The sequence below is a fragment of the Rhea pennata genome, chromosome 7 (genome assembly GCF_028389875.1).
Source record: "Rhea pennata isolate bPtePen1 chromosome 7, bPtePen1.pri, whole genome shotgun sequence".
In the NCBI taxonomy this organism is placed as follows: Eukaryota; Metazoa; Chordata; class Aves; order Rheiformes; family Rheidae; genus Rhea; species Rhea pennata.
The window spans coordinates 13,146,756-13,163,078 of record NC_084669.1 but is presented as its reverse complement, the minus strand read 5'-3'; the positions used below and the strand labels follow the sequence as shown (position 1 = coordinate 13,163,078).

At 40.4% G+C, this 16,323-nt stretch overlaps 1 protein-coding gene across 1 annotated transcript in view; it reads left to right on the top strand.

Annotated features, from left to right (window-relative positions):
• LOC134142590 (VPS10 domain-containing receptor SorCS3-like) overlaps positions 1–16,323 on the top strand; it is a 304,720-nt gene that overhangs the window by 156,476 nt on the left and 131,921 nt on the right. Inside the window, exon 4 of the mRNA XM_062579860.1 lies at positions 11,305–11,463. Coding sequence (XP_062435844.1) covers positions 11,305–11,463 — 159 coding nt within the window. The remainder of the gene's footprint in view (positions 1–11,304; positions 11,464–16,323) is intronic.

The window sequence follows — 16,323 nt, the reverse complement described above, 5'->3', positions numbered from 1 at the left end:
GCAGTGGGAGGATGTTAGAAAGAGAAATGCATTAAGGATAGTGGGGGGACGTGGGGAATAGATGCCAGGCAAGTAAATTGAGATAGCTTGTTAGCATCTGGATGTGAACATTGGTGAAGCTGACTGTTGTCTATATTCTCTCTGCTATCTGACTAAAAAGCAGAAAAATAAGCGTGTAAGCAGTGTAAAAGCAATGATGCATTTAAAATTGTATTCAGGTTTATTGGCCTCAGGGGCGATACATAATACTATTTTTATTTTTCTGAAGAGTCACTCTACTGTCCTCAAATGAAATAGACTGCTGTATATGGGCTACCAAAGTTTGCCCCTATCAGTAACTATCCATGCACATCTCTCTGTTTTCTGTAATGGGGCAACTACTGTGAGTAAACTTATTCCCATGTGTTAAGTGTTCTCCCAAGTGAGACCTATAATCAGAGAAATGTTTTTGTATAAATGGCATTCTCAATTCCAGCAGCTCTGGTGCACACAGCCTTTCCTTGCTGATAACATTATTTTCTGTAACTATTTCTGCTTACACGGTAAGTTACCATAATGGTGAAAATTACTTTGTAGGTCCATAGAGAATAGAACAAGCATGCATTTACTCAAATAACATATAATTATAACAGTGAATACTGCTGCTTCCCCCCCCAACCCTCCATGCACACAGCCCGGGATCAGAGCTGCTCTGTGCCACTAGAAAAAGCTAATGACTGCAAAATGACAAAATGATGTGTTGGATGTTGCAACAGTTAGGGCTTCCCTATGCAGACCTGTAGAGAATGAAAGGACATCATGCTATGCCAAAATATTAGACTCCAGAGGAAAGCATAATATAGATTAAAAGCTTTACGTATCTCATCTCATATCTCACGAGCCAGGAGTCTCTTCTACTTTTTGTCCAGTCCCAGTCACGGTAGGCATGGTCAAACTGGATATATACAAAACCAGCCATAAAGTGATTTTGCTTGTAACCCACTTGGCAGCTCAGAGGGGCACCAGGCATGAATCTTCTGGGCTGTGGAAAGGCCTTTGGCAAGAGAGCTGAATGGGAGCTCTCTAAAAACAGCACATACCGTTGAAGTGGCCAGAGGAAGGTGGAGTTGCAGTGTCAGAGGTGTTTGATCTGTGGGGTGCCAGACGAAAACCCCTTTTCCAATGTGCTGAAGGATGTGCAGTGCTAACAACAGGATGAACTAACTTTGGGTACACTCTGCCTTGCTATGATAATGAAAAGGTTTTACAACTGAGCACATGGCTGTTGCCAATCGCTCTTTGCCAGGTCACACACATGCTTTTTGGATGGCTTCCATACCCACTGGCACCTGAAATTTAACAAGCAAGTGCTTGCAGTGCCTTGTAATTAAAAGTGAAAAGTACACGTGTCCAGTGCCAAGAAGACAAGAGAAAACTGGGAGACATGTTGTTCTGACCTGCTTAGCAGAAAAACAAAGATGAAGTGTTCTGCTTTGTTGGGTCTAGTTTGATGGCTTATCCCACTCCTCTGCATGCAAATTGGATCTAGCCTGGGATTTGGCATTGTGGGCAGGTTAGGATAACAGCCTTAGAGCATCTGAGTTCTTTCCTAGCTCTTTTTTTAACCTAAACCTTAAATCTGTGATAAATTTTCTCTTCTTTACCTGCTGAGAAAGATGGCAGAGTGGTTTTCCTTGAGGGACTCTTGCTCTGAAGCCAATTTAGTCTTGATTTGCACCTCATCCTTAGAGCATCCTGCAAGGTGTATCCGTGCTCTCAGACAGCTGCTGGGGGTGGTAACTAAATGAAGCTCTCTGTAGGGGATGGGGTGTGGGAGCTTGACATTCTGTGAACTGTTTGTTCTGGCATGTCGATTTATGGCAGAAATCGCAGCAATGCCAAGAGCCTGTTTTGATTTTGTACAAATTGGAACAATTAAATGTAGTTATAACCTAAATGTAATTAAGTATGAAAAACAGTGGAGGTCACAAAGATTAACTAGGCTATTCACTGTAAACAAGACTGATAGTTTGATGTGCATCTCCTTATGGATGGTAAGGGGATGGTGGTGAATCTCTCAGTTTTCTCAAAGTCTTTCTCATATCTCCATCCACTTTAATATTTGGAAGAAGCCAGTGAAAGAAATGGCAAGATGCTGTCATCTCAGCTGTGTACTCTTCACTGACTGAGCCAACTGTGTGTAGCATACTCTGGGACTATATATTCCAATTTCATATTTAGTGTCTGAGTGTAATACTAATATGTCATGTAGATTATTTATTCTCACAGGCAGGACTTATACTCCCTTGATCTACTGCTCCCAAATTCTCTCCAGATAATGGCATGCTGAGTTTGCTGTAGCTAGAAATCTTAGTTTTGCTTCTAACAGAACCAGGATTCTGCTGAGGGGCTCTTCAAGTTAGTAGTGAACTAGAGTTAGTGCACTTGGTCCTGGTGATAGGCAGTACTGTTTGGAAAGCAGGTTTATGCTTGCGTCATTTCTCATGGACAAAATGTTCTTGATATCTATCCAGAATACTGTGATTGTTCAGACCAGTCATGGGATTTGTGATGAAACTCATTTGCTAACATGTACTTTTAAAGATGGGCTATCTAAATAGGTCTTTAACAAGGAGACAGCTAAATAATCATGTTGCAGAAGAAGATGAAAGACTCCAGCAGTGGCCCTTTTGTGCTGCAACATCACCAGAAGACCCTGCTATTTTAGGTATACTGCACACAAATAGTTGGCCTTGCTTCAAACACCCAAAGACTGAAAGGACACAAAGAAATGGAGCAGTGAGGAACTGTTAATTCCAACTGAAAAATGAAGCAACTGAGTGAAGTACCCAGTGTTACACAGCAACTTTAAGAGGGTCCCTCATACCTTTGTCCTGGTCATGATGACATGAGATTGTGTGCATTTTTACTGGTTCAATTTATTAGATATTCCAGGTAGAATGTAAATAAAACCCCTCCATGGACAAACACACCCCTCCATGGACACACGCATTTTCATGTGAGAAACCTGATTTTGATCTCTATTCTGCTGCTGAACTGAGCAAGCATTTAGTCATTGACTTCAGTGAAAAATGTTGCTGTCCTATGTGTAGCAAAATTGTAGACGAATGGTGTTTTAGTGGAGAATACTGTGGTGAGATTTGACTTGGAGACTCAAAGATATTGGAATTGCACATCGGCAAGCAAACAGTTGAAAATGATATCTCACACCTGATCTGCTCTGGAATTTGCAGTGGGAACTGGCACAGATCTTGGGTACCTTCTATTGGAGATTGAATTAAAACAGGAACCTGATTTCTACCTTAATAGGTGGAAAACTTTATGAAAATAACTATTTTCCAGACTTCAGATGATTCCAAGATGTTGAGAATTTGCACAAAAGCTGTCTCTATGGCAAGTTATCTGCAACAGTAGGCTACTATTCACCTGAACCTTATTCACATGAATTCTGGATTGTTAAAAGTAGCAGTGGCCTCTAGCTAAGCACGTTCTTAGCATGAATGTATCTGTGACTGGATTTTCCCATGACTCCAAATATGTAATGAAAGCAAATGTGTCAGGGAGCAGGACTAAACAGTAACTGGAGAAGTTTAAGGCTAGCTTGAAATAGAGAACTGATCCAAATAAATATAAATACATGAAGCAATAAAACAATTCTTACTCAAGACAGTAAGAAAGTAGAATATTATGTATGGAAGATACAGTAATAGTAGCCAAGCAGGTATGAGTATCACACTGAGCACGTTTGTTTTCATTTCATCGCATATTACCCTTCACTTTGTCATGACGCTCTACTTTCACGTACCCTTTATAAGTGGCAAAACCCTTTACAAAGAAGCCATTGGGTTTGCGTGCCGCCTGGAACAGCCGGACGCACGGACACACTCTGATTATTCTCTTAAGCTTGGAAAGATGAGAACCCAGTGTTGAGGCTTTCTGACTTCAGCATCAGAGACCTGTGCTCTCTTCTCAAATCAGCTTACTTGAGTCTACAACTGCAGTTTCTAGCACAGACAGACTGTGGAGGAGATCCATCCCAGGAGATGGATACTCACAGAAACTCCTGTTAACATATAGATGGTTCGGTGATGAGCAATGGAATTCTAAAGGCTAGAGGTTGGTTTGTAATTACAGAGAAATCCCAATGGAAAAGAAGCTCTGGAGAGAGGTTAGCGTGAAGTACCTGAAAGGTCTTGAGAGGGCTATTAGGCTCTTTCTCTGCAGTACATATAATGCTGACCTGTTGCAAATGTCTCAGGAAACTCTATTTCATTGCTCAGTTTCTATGGGTGTCTGACTCATTTTTCATTATCTGATAATAAATACAGTAGTGAAAGTCACCTTTAACACTTAAAGATTGCTTGTATTTTATGGGCTTGTATTGAAGTGAATGCCAAGGTATAAAAAGCCTTATGGTTGAGGTACTTTTATAACACATGCTTCATAAACCCTTATAAAGTGAGTGCAGTGCACTTCATCCTGTAAGAATACAGTGTTATGGTTCTGAGGGATGGTAATCTGATGATATATTCGTTAATTAAATCTGTTATTAATGTTAATTTTCAGGAAATAAGAAGTGAAGTTACAAGAGGTTGAAATGGGGCAGGTCCAGAAAATTTAGCCGTCAGGAAAGCTTAGTGTGTCTTACTGCTTCACTGATGCCCACAGGTTGTCCTTAACATAAGGAAGCTTTTGAGCCTTGCAAAGCAAGAAGGAGGTCCAAATCTGGACTACCCTGTAACACAAGGGATTACAATGACTAGGACTCAAAGTTAATAATAATAATAGCCCTCCACATGGCTGTTTTATTTATTTGGCTCCCAGAGAACAGATGCCCCTCTCGCCATGGCTGTTGATCACTCAGGGATAGTGTGGGTATGAGAGCTGATAAGTCTCATGCATGCATGTGCTATCCTCCAGCCAGTGTTGGAACATTATGCCAGAACATGAGGGAAGATTTCTTCATTGCTGAGCTTATGAATAAATAGGAATTCTTGCTAGAGCAGATTTTTTTTTTTTTTTTCACTGATGTCTTCCAGGTCCAGTCTCAAAGGTGCTTTGTGACAGTTGCATCATCTTACTCCACAGAGAGATTTTTTTTATCTGTCTGACTGATGTGCTGATCTTGGTTACCAGAAGGCACAGTTTGGCTTCTGATTTCTAGATTCTTGCAGAAGTCAGTGTATCTCCAGAACGTTGAGCGGGTATCTAACACTTTCTGTGCATCTTCTGTAAAAGCTTGTGTAAAGTTAAGATGGCTTTTTAAACTAGTGCAGAATCCTGCAAAGTTGTTCATTATTTTGAAGCTGATTTATATGGGTATTTCTTTTGCTGGATAAGTAGACAGTTATTTGTGACACCACTGTTTTCATCTCGGAGGGGTTTGGGCTGATTTAATTAATTGAATTTTTTATTTGAACTAACTAATGTTGGGGAAAGAGGAAAAAAGGATGAGCTTTTTTTCTGCAATCAGTTGCGTCTGTCCTCCATGGAACTGGCACAGAAAGGTTTCAGGGGTGCTGTAGCTATATTCTAATGAGGTTGATATTGTGCATATATATCTGAGGGCATCATTTAACCTGCAGACCAGGTAGACTGCAGTAAAGGTGTAGGGGAAGAAGAATGGGAAGAAAATGAATAACCAGAAACTTGCCGGTGAGAAACTTAAATTGGTCAAACTTTTGTCTGAAATGGTTCAGTAGGAAAAAGGTAATTTTTCCATAAGAAGCTTCCAAACTATTGACGTTTGAACATATTTGTATTGAACTGATGTTTTGAAAGGAAAAAAAAGGATTTTCTTATCTCTAAACCTTTAAATGTCATTTCACTTTGGTTTTTCAGTTTCAAAAAGATAAAAGGACATCATAAGTCCAAACAAAGCAAAAATCCTCACTTTGCATTGACATTTCAGCATAAAGTGTTGAAACTTTTTGGCTCTTTAAACTCAAAGCTAATATGAAACTATGTGGGGAAGCAGACTTAACTCCAGAGGTCCTGTGGGATCCTACAATCCTGTAAATGTTTTAAGTTAAAATGGGAAAGGAAAAAGAAGCTTTTTTTTCACCAGATTCAAATTTTCCTACTGTCAATTTAGTTATAGTCATGTTCACAGGAGGAATGTCCTATGTTAAAAATCCTGACTGACTTTAGAAAGGACCTCATGTGCTTTTGAGTTGAAGGTTTAGTGTAAAGAAAAGCCTTCTTTTCACTTGTAAGCTGAGCACATTCAATATGGAAATCACTGTGAAGCTGTAAACAGGAAACTGCAAGTTTCTATTTCTGCAGCAGAGTTTGTTGCAGAACTACTTTTTCAATTGCAGAACAGGACGATGCAGTGCTGCAGTACTAACAAACTGGGATCCTTTGTAGCTTGGAGCTTTCTACGGAGGCCTGGGTGTTTTGTAGACTGGCTTTTTTTTTAATGTTCTGTTTATTTCTTTTTAAAATAGCACTTTATATTGGCAAATGAAAATGTGGTTGAGAACTCTGAAAAAAAGACCATTTATGAAAAGTGCATTAAAAGTGAAGAGGAAAATCAGAAGGCAGTACATAATGGTTTAATGCTATCTGCTTTTTTCTGGGAACAAAAGGCATTTATTTTGGACCTGTCTTCTTTCTTCATTTACTGTGATGCTTCCTGCTAATGTAGCTCAGTGGTACTATTGCTGCAGATATTGTACCTATAAAACTTCTCAGTGCTGATTTAAAGAGATGTGCTCTGGTAATTTACAATCAAAATTTATGTTGGTTGGAAAAAGTAAAATAAAGGGATTCAATGAAAGCTAATATTAATAAAAATGCTTTTTATATGGCAAGCTGTTTCAGTTTTTGTCCAGAGGCATTTTATTAAAAGATTCAGCTGCGTATAAAACAGATCTCTTGTGTTGGGAGAAGACAGAACCAGGGAGCAAGATAAAGCTGTGGAATTGGTTGCTAGGGATGTAGATAATGAGCTGAAGGGTAGAGGTGCTGTACTACTGCCCCCCGATAGAGAGAGTGTGCCAAGCAGGCCAGGCAGGGAGAGAGCGTAGCCATGGCAGGTACTGGGGGGAGAACTGAGTGTAAGGTATCGGGTCTTTGATATAACCTAGGCAGACAAGTCCAGGCAGATAGGTACTCAAACTGCCTGAAACTCCAAGCCAGTGAGGGCTGGAGGATCATGTCGTGCTATGCTCATGAGACGTGCTAGCTTGTTCCTGGTGTGGTTCAGTATTAAGCTTCTGGATCACAGTACTGCATTTTAGTAGCTTGGAGGAGAGGAAGGGGAGTGTGTGATCATCTTTATTCATTCACCTGGACATACCTTCTGTGAAACCAATGCTGGGGAAGGTGTTTGCATCAATTGAAAGGACACAGTTGGGATTTCAATTCGGATAGCAGGAGCTCATGTTTTGGGGTACAAATCCTACTTTAGTTTTTATTATGCAGCAGAGGCATGACAATTCAGTGGATCTGTGTTGTGATGGGGTGTGACCTTTCTTCCTCCTCACTTTTGTATTCATTACCAGCTCCTTTAAGGGTCCTGCACATTCCCCTCTTCACTAAATATAACAAGTGGCTCTTAGTTACTCCTTCATTTATGTACCAGGTGCCTTGTGGCGGAGATAGGTAAGACATCTCCCCTCCTCATTCTTGCTGCTTGCAGCCTGTGCTGCTTATTTCCTAAGGTAATTTCCCTTTAAGTATTCAAAGTTGTTTCCTGATGACTTTCTGAAGATCTCAATCTGTATGTTATGGTTAATGTTGTTCTTGCAAGGAACTTGGTGGCTTCTCAAAAGAATTGTGCTTTTCTGCAGTTGGGATGAAGTGGAGCTCGTTCAGGGCAGCTCTGCATGTGTCATCATTGCCCCTAAAGCTCCTTCTTCATTCAGTAGCTCTCTAGACTTACAAAAGACCATTCTGAACTAGGCTGCTAAAGCTGAGCATCTTCCAAGTCCCAGGAACTGTTCCCTTCATAAAAGGAGATACATCACATACCAGAAATCTCTCTTTGCATTTGTCTCCCATGGAGTTACCTACAGTTCCGTCAGATTTCCGATTTTTAGCCTGCTTTGTTTTGTCTGATCCTTACCATTCATTGCCAAGTGCACTTTGGAGGCCGGACTATATAGGCTCTAGAGGAAAATGGAGGTAGTACAAACCATCTCATCTCAAGTACATTTTCAAGGACTTCCCCTTAGCAGTAATCAATCCTGTTTCCCCTTCCCCTCTCCGCTTACACTAGAGAAAGCAACAACTGAAAATAATATTATATATTCTAGAATGTAGCAAGGTGAAATGTAATTTCCTCTTTAATAAAGGCTGCCATTTAATTTAATGTTATAGAAAATGATTAGATCTTAAAAACCTATAAATTACATTTGACAACTCTCTGGTGCTACTTTGCTGTTCCTTATGGCAATTATAAATGGCAACACAAGGAATGGGCAGAAATGCTCATTTTGACTGGAGTTTGTTTATTGGCTCTTAATGAAAAGTGATTAATCTAAATCACTACTAGGGTGGATCCTTCACCCTGGCCCCATAATAAGAAGTGGCAGTTTCAGGTCTTTGACAAATGTGCTTCTATTTCATCTATCAAAAGCTGTTCCTCCTTCCAGTAGAAAGAAGACAAACAATAATAAAATAAAGCCAAGAGCCTCCCACTTTTATCTCTCTGCTTGCTACATTTCTGTGTCAAGCAAGTATCTCTCTGTCTTCAGACATAATGAAACTACAGACTAGTCTTAGCTGCAAAACCAGTGGCCTTCTGTTTATTACTCTGATTGTGCCTCCTGTTTCTTCCATGTGGCCTTGCTTGGAAGGCTGCATGGTAGCAGAGATGTGCTGATGGCAAAAATTGATGCTTGAGTGCTACTTTCTCTCCATTTGAAGGAAAGGTTGCAGGAGTCTTTTGCAGGGTTGCTAACAGCACAGGGTGAAGGGAGCAAAAGTGACTAATGTGAAGGTGCGTACAGCAAAGTGCGATTGCTGTCTGTCTCTTCTAACGTTCTCTTTCTTCTTCCACCAAAGCTGACTGGTAATTTTCCCCAGCTTGATGGTCTTATTATTTGATCTTGAAGCCCCTGCTGTGCCCCCAGGGAACAAATTCCTAGATTTGTGAGCCATCTGGTGGACACAATACCTTTCCCATCTCATCTGACCTATTTCTTGAGCAACCCACTGATATGTCGTGTGTGAAAGGCAGGGTGGATTTTGTTGTGTGTGTACTGCACAGGTCTGTGCAGCAGTTGATTGTCCCATGCTCCTTACCTAAGGGCAGAACTCTAGCAGTGACCTTATAATACATGGCGTTATTAACTTTGTAACCTTTTGTGGCATCAGGTGGAAAATCTCTTTATTCCCCTAGCAACCTTTCCCTTCAATATAAGGTCCCTCTGGAATATCTTGTTATGTTGGCAATCTTGCATACCTTTTCCATTCTGCAGATGCAAGCAATTTTTAGTAGGGAAGTATATTACGATTCTCTCTCTGACACAGGCAATATGCTTTGGATGAACAGGGATTTAATTAGGGACCAAAATGCTTTTGAACTCTTAAGTCACCAGTAATAGAAAGAGTGAGTTAAAACAATAGGGAAACCATTCTTGTTTGGATCAAAATGAAGTATGTGTTTTGTTCTGATTAGAAAGAAGAAACATATCAAAACTTCTTAGTTGATGGAGACCACGAAGGCCTAGTCTCAAGACTTATTCCCAAGGAATTGCTCTCCTGTGGGGATGTTTCCCATTTCCCATGCTGTGCAGCAGAGCACACTGCAGTGCACTTTCTCAGGGCTTGCAGTTTGGCTTTCTGTGTGAGCAGTGGGGGCTGCTTTTTGAGGCTAGGAAGTGGTATTTGTGAGGTGCCGATGGAGGTCTGAGCTCAGTAAGCTAAATTCATAGAGATGGCTTCACCCTGGGACAACGTTCAGTTCTAGTTTTAAAGGCCCATTTAATTCCTTAATGGAAAGGATCAGAAACAAACAAAAAAACCCCTCACTTTGATGCCTCTGAAACAGATTTCCTTTCCTCTCGCAATAAATATAGTTCATTATAGGGAAAACAACTGTTTAAAAAATAATTTCAAACTCATATGAGTTTTCTGTTCTGTATCTCAAGTCTGTACATAAAATGGAGAGGTAATTTCATACTTGCCTTATATTAAGTTTCACTTTGTGACCTGGAGTTAATGAAGAAATTAAGATTAAACAAGTGCTAAATTTTTGCTTGAGCAGAGTCTAACACACCAAGGGTCTTACCAGTCTTCTTTACTGATTTACTGTAACTAAATAGTTGCTGTCAAAGTTAGTGTCTCCCCATCATAGTCTTGATCTTGGAACTCTGCAAAGTCGGGCAAAAAAAAAGTTTGCTTGGATGTGGCTGTATAACAAAACTGCATTGAAAAGGCAGGTTCTCATTCTGTTTTCCTGTCAAAAAACAGTATTTGTTTCAGCTATTGTATCAATAACCTCCAGTGTTAAGCACAGCTCTAATTTATTTCCCACTGTTTGTCTTTGTTTTATGGTACTGGCATTTGCTTTAATGTGATGTCGCTTTCTCTAGATGTTAATAAAATGGTGTTAATGTTTTTCCAATGTTTTTCTTGATAATGTTTACCTAGAGCATGGCATCTGATAATATGGCATCAGCCCATTTTATAAGATTGGCTATAATTTTCTAATTAAAATCTGAGACATAAAAGTGTTTTCCTACCTGTACAAATTGAGGTCATATACTTTCCTTCACTTGGGGAAAATTATGTTTTCATTGAGTATCAAATGAAGATCTACTCTGTAGATTGGAAGCGTGAAGTGTGAGATCATGTATTCATGTTTGCACGGGCGTGCACACACACATGTGCACAGTTTTCAGATCCCAGTATTCTCTGTTTGTTGAGGCTGGGGGAAGGAGGGCAGGGAGAGAGGCAAGGAGAAGGAGAGAGAGAGAATTCTGCATTTGGGAAGAGAGGTGCTAAAGTGGAAATGCACAAAGAAAGCCTGTCGTGGCTAGGTAAAGTTGCTGTACTCAACAAAAATCAGCTTTAATATCAACACAGAACTTTTTCATTCTTGTTGAGCTTTTTGAATTTATTTGTACAAAAATAAATTGAAGAAAAAGAATCACTGAACCAATCAGTGAGTGAATGACTAAAAACTGGAAACCAAATTAAAAAGAGCAAACTATTTGGGAAATGGGCTTATTTACACTCTTAGCAATATTCTGAATACATCTAATAGGAATCAATGCTGTATAACTTCACTTTCAAATGGTGTTCAGTTTCACTTTTCCAGTAATATTCTTTTCTCTCCATTTTCCTACTTAGATCATGCTTCTTAGTGACCCAGAGATTGAGAGCAGCATACTGATCAGCTCTGATGAAGGGGCCACCTACCAGAAGTACCGACTGAACTTCTACATCCAGAGCTTACTCTTCCATCCCAAGCAAGAGGAGTGGATCCTGGCCTACAGTCTGGATCAAAAGGTGAGGAACTGGTTTAAGTTTCAGTGATTATTGAGCAAGTCAATAAGGCATAGTGTCTAGAAACTCCCATCTATGGAGATGATAAAGAAATTATTGTGTACGTTGCTGCTCTTGCTTTGAGGTCATGTTTGCAAAGCCTACCCAGTGACACTAAAGCAAGCTTGCTAATGGGAGTGGAGTTGCAAGGAGATCACCGTGGATATGGAAACTTTAGTGATGATGATGGTAGGAAGATGAAAAGAATCTGAGATTTGACATGACAGGTGGAGCTGTTCTAAAAATCTGTTGATTTATAGGTCTCAGAGATTGAGCTGTTTTTGAGAATCCAGCACTCTTGAGGCTTAGTGGGTCTGTAACAGCTGGCTATTGTGAGCAAAGGGATGCTCCTTCTGCTTGGAACTGAACTCAATTAATCTGGAAAAATAGTGAGTAGCAGCACAACAGAGTTCCTCCTTTGCTACCTTTAAAGTCACTTTGCTGTGCCTTGTGGTAGTAAGACAAGTCTTCAGTCTGTTACTTTATCCTTAGTAAGTCTGCTTTTATGTAGCACTCATCTGTCCTGGAAGGTGCTGAGCAATGCAAGTGCAATGTGACCTCTTGTAAAGCGTTGTGGCTCTAAAGGGTGTGCTCCAGTTTGAAACAACAGTCCCTACTACAGTGCAAAACAAAGGCACAAACCGGGTGATCATGTCACAAATTCTGGATGACCTGAAGCTTGTCAAGGTTTTCTGTTTCTTCTTTTTTGTTTCTGTCAACCACAGTCTGTGAAAAGTAAAAATGTGCTGAAGAGCCACTTTACGTTTTTCTCATTAAACTGTCAATTGGATGTGTATGTGTGCATTTTGGGTGAGATTTTCAATTCCTACCGTCATGTTGAGAGGTTGTTAAACTAGTCAGTATTGATTCCCTGATATATAACAATACTCCCCAAATTTGGGGCCTCTTGTATTTGATAATGTTGCCTTTGAAAGGTTAGTGCAAGTCTCTACCTGGGTATTTGAGAATACAGTTGAATAAATTACGTAATCTACTCCTGCTATACTTCCCAACGTAACCTTTCCGGCCCCTTGTTAACAGAGTGCTATGGCAGGCACCAGGTGTTTTGCTGTAATGCTACTGGTGATGCCTGAGTGACATTTGCAAGCACAAAGCTATTGTAAATAGACTTCTTTCACAGTATCACGTACTTATTGTATGAAGGAGTTAGTCAAATGTCAAATAGTTTCATGCACTCAGATGTTCAGTGAAACAGGGATTTTGAAGTAGGCTAGAAAGACCAATATATTTGTTTGATGTCACTGAATGGTTTGATGCCACTTTTAAACTGGAGGTAAAGATTTTAAATGGCACTGGCATTTGTACAGAGACAGCCTGAAAGAAAGAGACAGCTGATGAGGCACATTGATGTGAGAAGCCAGATATGATGTGCTGAGTATGTTTGCAAAGAGATCCAGCTGTAATGAATTGAAGCATCTGCTTTTGGGTTCAAACAGCATGAATCCATTTCTAACACTTTGTGGTCTTTTTCTAACATGTTGGTAAGGGAAGGAGCAATCAAAATATAAACTGTGCACATGCTTGCCTGTGAGGTGGTGGTTGTGTTTCCCTCGTCCAGAACTGCTATAATGGCTCAGAAGTATTTTTGTTCATGCCCCTTCAATATAACGCACATATGGAGAGTGTAGCCTACCACAACTGTTTTCTCCTACCCAGAAAAGAGCCAAGGAAAGTGAAGTGTGAGTTAGAAATGCCCTGAGGCTGCTTGCATTTTATCCCAGAAACTGAATAAATTTGTCTGGAATGCAAGAGCGGAGATCGGGTAAAGGGGATCTGCAGTCTGTTGATCAAATAGAAGTGGATCAACTGGAAATCAGGCCGTGCCTTTATGTCTGCTTTTGCATGCAAGGCAAACTCATGATGCTTTTCTTCTGGAATCCAAGTATCAGTGTTCAGAAAGACAGACTCAAGTGCTAGTTAAATGCTGATCCTTGACTGGAACAACAGAGGGTGCTTTTTCCTGTTTGCTTAAAGTAACACAGTTACAGATTATCAACTACTTCTTGGCTTAGAAATAACTGTAAAAGAATCATGTCTCCCTGTTTTAGGATCACACAGCTTTACTGCAATTGTAATTGATGCAGAAATGTGGGCAGCGCTGTTAAAGCACAAAGGCAGTGCTATAGACTGTGGCAGTGGTTGCTTCGTGAAGTCCCCAGATTGAAATGACTGAAAGGACAGTGTGATACGTTCCAGCCTGTCTGGAAGCAGTTGACTTGTCAAAGCTGAATTGCAATTGGAAGTCAGCCATGAACTTCTGTTAGATGGGGGTTAGGCTGATGTCAGAAAGTGTCTTTTGAGTTAAGAATGCCAAATCCTTATGTAGATCTGTCAAGTCTTGTGCATCTTCATAAGATTGTGTGGTTATTCTCCCCTCTGGTTTGCTAAAGCCTGATTTGGATCTTGCACCTTCACACTGCTGTGCTGTGGCCTCTCTCCCAGCTGTGCCTGCGTGTGCCACTGTCGATGATTACTTGATCTCTCTTCTGCTGACCAGTGGTGTCAGGAGCTCCTAAAGTAAGTGGCCAGAGAGGCTATCGTGATGGTCTGCAGTTCAAGAAGTCTACCTAAAGAGATGCTGTCAGGGCTGCTTCTTCCATTGCAGCCTGGTTTTGCAGGTCCTCCTCTGTCCCTTGCCTTTTTGTCTCTTTTCATATGGAGTGGAATAATGTAGAGTCCTGTGAGGCCCTTGTGGAACCAGAATCAATGTAATCCCCCAGTCTAACAGTGGAAAAGCAATAACTTTTCAGAATATGGCGTCGCAGTTCGTTTTGTACTCAGTAAATATGAATTTCCTGTAGTCCTTTAGCTTGTTCAGGAGAATGTCATGAGAGTTCAGAGTAAGTGTTGATATATAAAGCTTGTCCTCCCTTTCCTGAAGAAGTGATGCCTTTCTGTGGTAATATTCCAGTCATTAATTTTTCCAGCCAGTCTCTGTTATGCCAATATCATGTTTAGTTTTGGTCATAAGTTGATGTTTCCAGTTTCTCCTGTTGCTCCCTCTTAATCCCGACCTTTACAGTCAGGTATGTCAGATGCTGTGCAGATTGACTTACTGCTATCCTTCCTGTTCTTTCTATAACCCTGTTAGGAATATTTCCACTCCCTTAGCTTATCCCTTAGGTCCCTGTTTTTATTCTTATCTATGGATTTATGTTACCAGTCTCATGTGATCTTAGTTTAAAGTCTAAACCTGCAGTGCTCATGTCCAGAAATGACCTTCCATTGGTGGAGCCCATCTCTTCTTAACAGTACTTCTCCCTGAGATATGACTCCATGCTTCAGAAAGCCAAAGGCTTTTTGACAACATTATCTCCTTTATCAATTGAAAGAATCAAATATGCCATCAGTTGACCCCCCCAAAAATCTTTTATTGACGCTCTTTAATTTGTATTGTCTCTCTTTTCTGTTTGGGAATGTTTTGAGGAGCAGGGGAGAAGATTCAGTGCAGGAAATGGACCGCAGCAGGTTGTCTAAACTTTTTTATTTTGATGGCGCTTCTGGTCACTTTATTCACTGAAGGACAAGTCACAGCCACCACTACTTGTTAACCCTTTGAAATATCCAAAGGGTAATTCAGGATAATTTGTCAGTAGCAGTCAACACAACATACCTGTTCCTGTTCTTAATTCTCCTAGCTAACTGTGACCATGTGCCTTGCTAACTCTCTTATTTGGCCAGCAATGCAGTTATTCATCTATCCAGCCTCTAATACCTTGACAAACCCATGTTCAGCCCTTTGATTTATCTTCTGATGAAAAGCAGACTTTTATTTCTGCTACTAATATTTAAATGCCTTATAATTTGTTTCATCTATGCAAGGAACCAATTAATTCTCGATAAACTCAGCTTTTCACCCCCATGATACCATTATGGGGAACAGATCAGTCTAGAGATAAAAATGGAAGGGAGTTCCCTGCCCTGTGGAATTTATCTCAGAATGACTTTGAAACTTCTCAGAGCAGCATGCACAGCTCTCTTGCTTGAATATTTGTTTAAAAGATAATTAAAAAGGAATATATTAGGGAATTAGGGAAAAAGAGATTTAAAATATTTCAAACCACTGTTGTTAAGAGGAGAAAACTATGCGAAGAGATACAGTCCCACTGCTCATTGCAGGCCAAAATGTGATTTGGAACCTGCTGGGAGTAGATGGAAGACTGAATAATTAATAACAGACCATCTGAAATTCCCTAGCTACAACATGAAGAATGTGAGAGAACTAGATAAACAAAGAGTTTGGTAATCAGTGCCTTTTTCCTCCATAGGGCTTAATCTTCAGCAGGAAGTGGCCAGAAGAAAATGAGTGTCTTAATACCACCTCAAATGAGATGATAAATAAAATCTGCAAGACCCTGTTTTATCACTGATTAGCACCTGACAGACAGTATCAGATCTGACTGGGGAGATTCCTTCAATGCTGGAGACATGGCAAATTATCACCTGAAAATTGAGTTTGTTTTTATGTCAGAGACCTATCTTGATTAGACACCACTGAATTTATCAAAAGGATTGTAAATAACACTGTGACTACATGGGAGAGGTTTAATAGCCCAGACACAAAGAGCCAGAGCCCCCGAGGCAGCCAGGTGAATTCTCTTCTGGAGTTTGGGCTCAGGCTCCCAGGACAGCACAGGGCATGAAGGCTGGGATTTTTTCAACAGTACTGAGGTGCATAGGTATAAGCAAGTCCTCCTTCCATCAGCATGGCTTGAGACCCCACTCTTGAGTAAAACTCAGCTTTTCTTAGCAAGATGTCAACGTTACATTTAACAAGGAGAAAAAGCTATTTGTGCTCCCGCA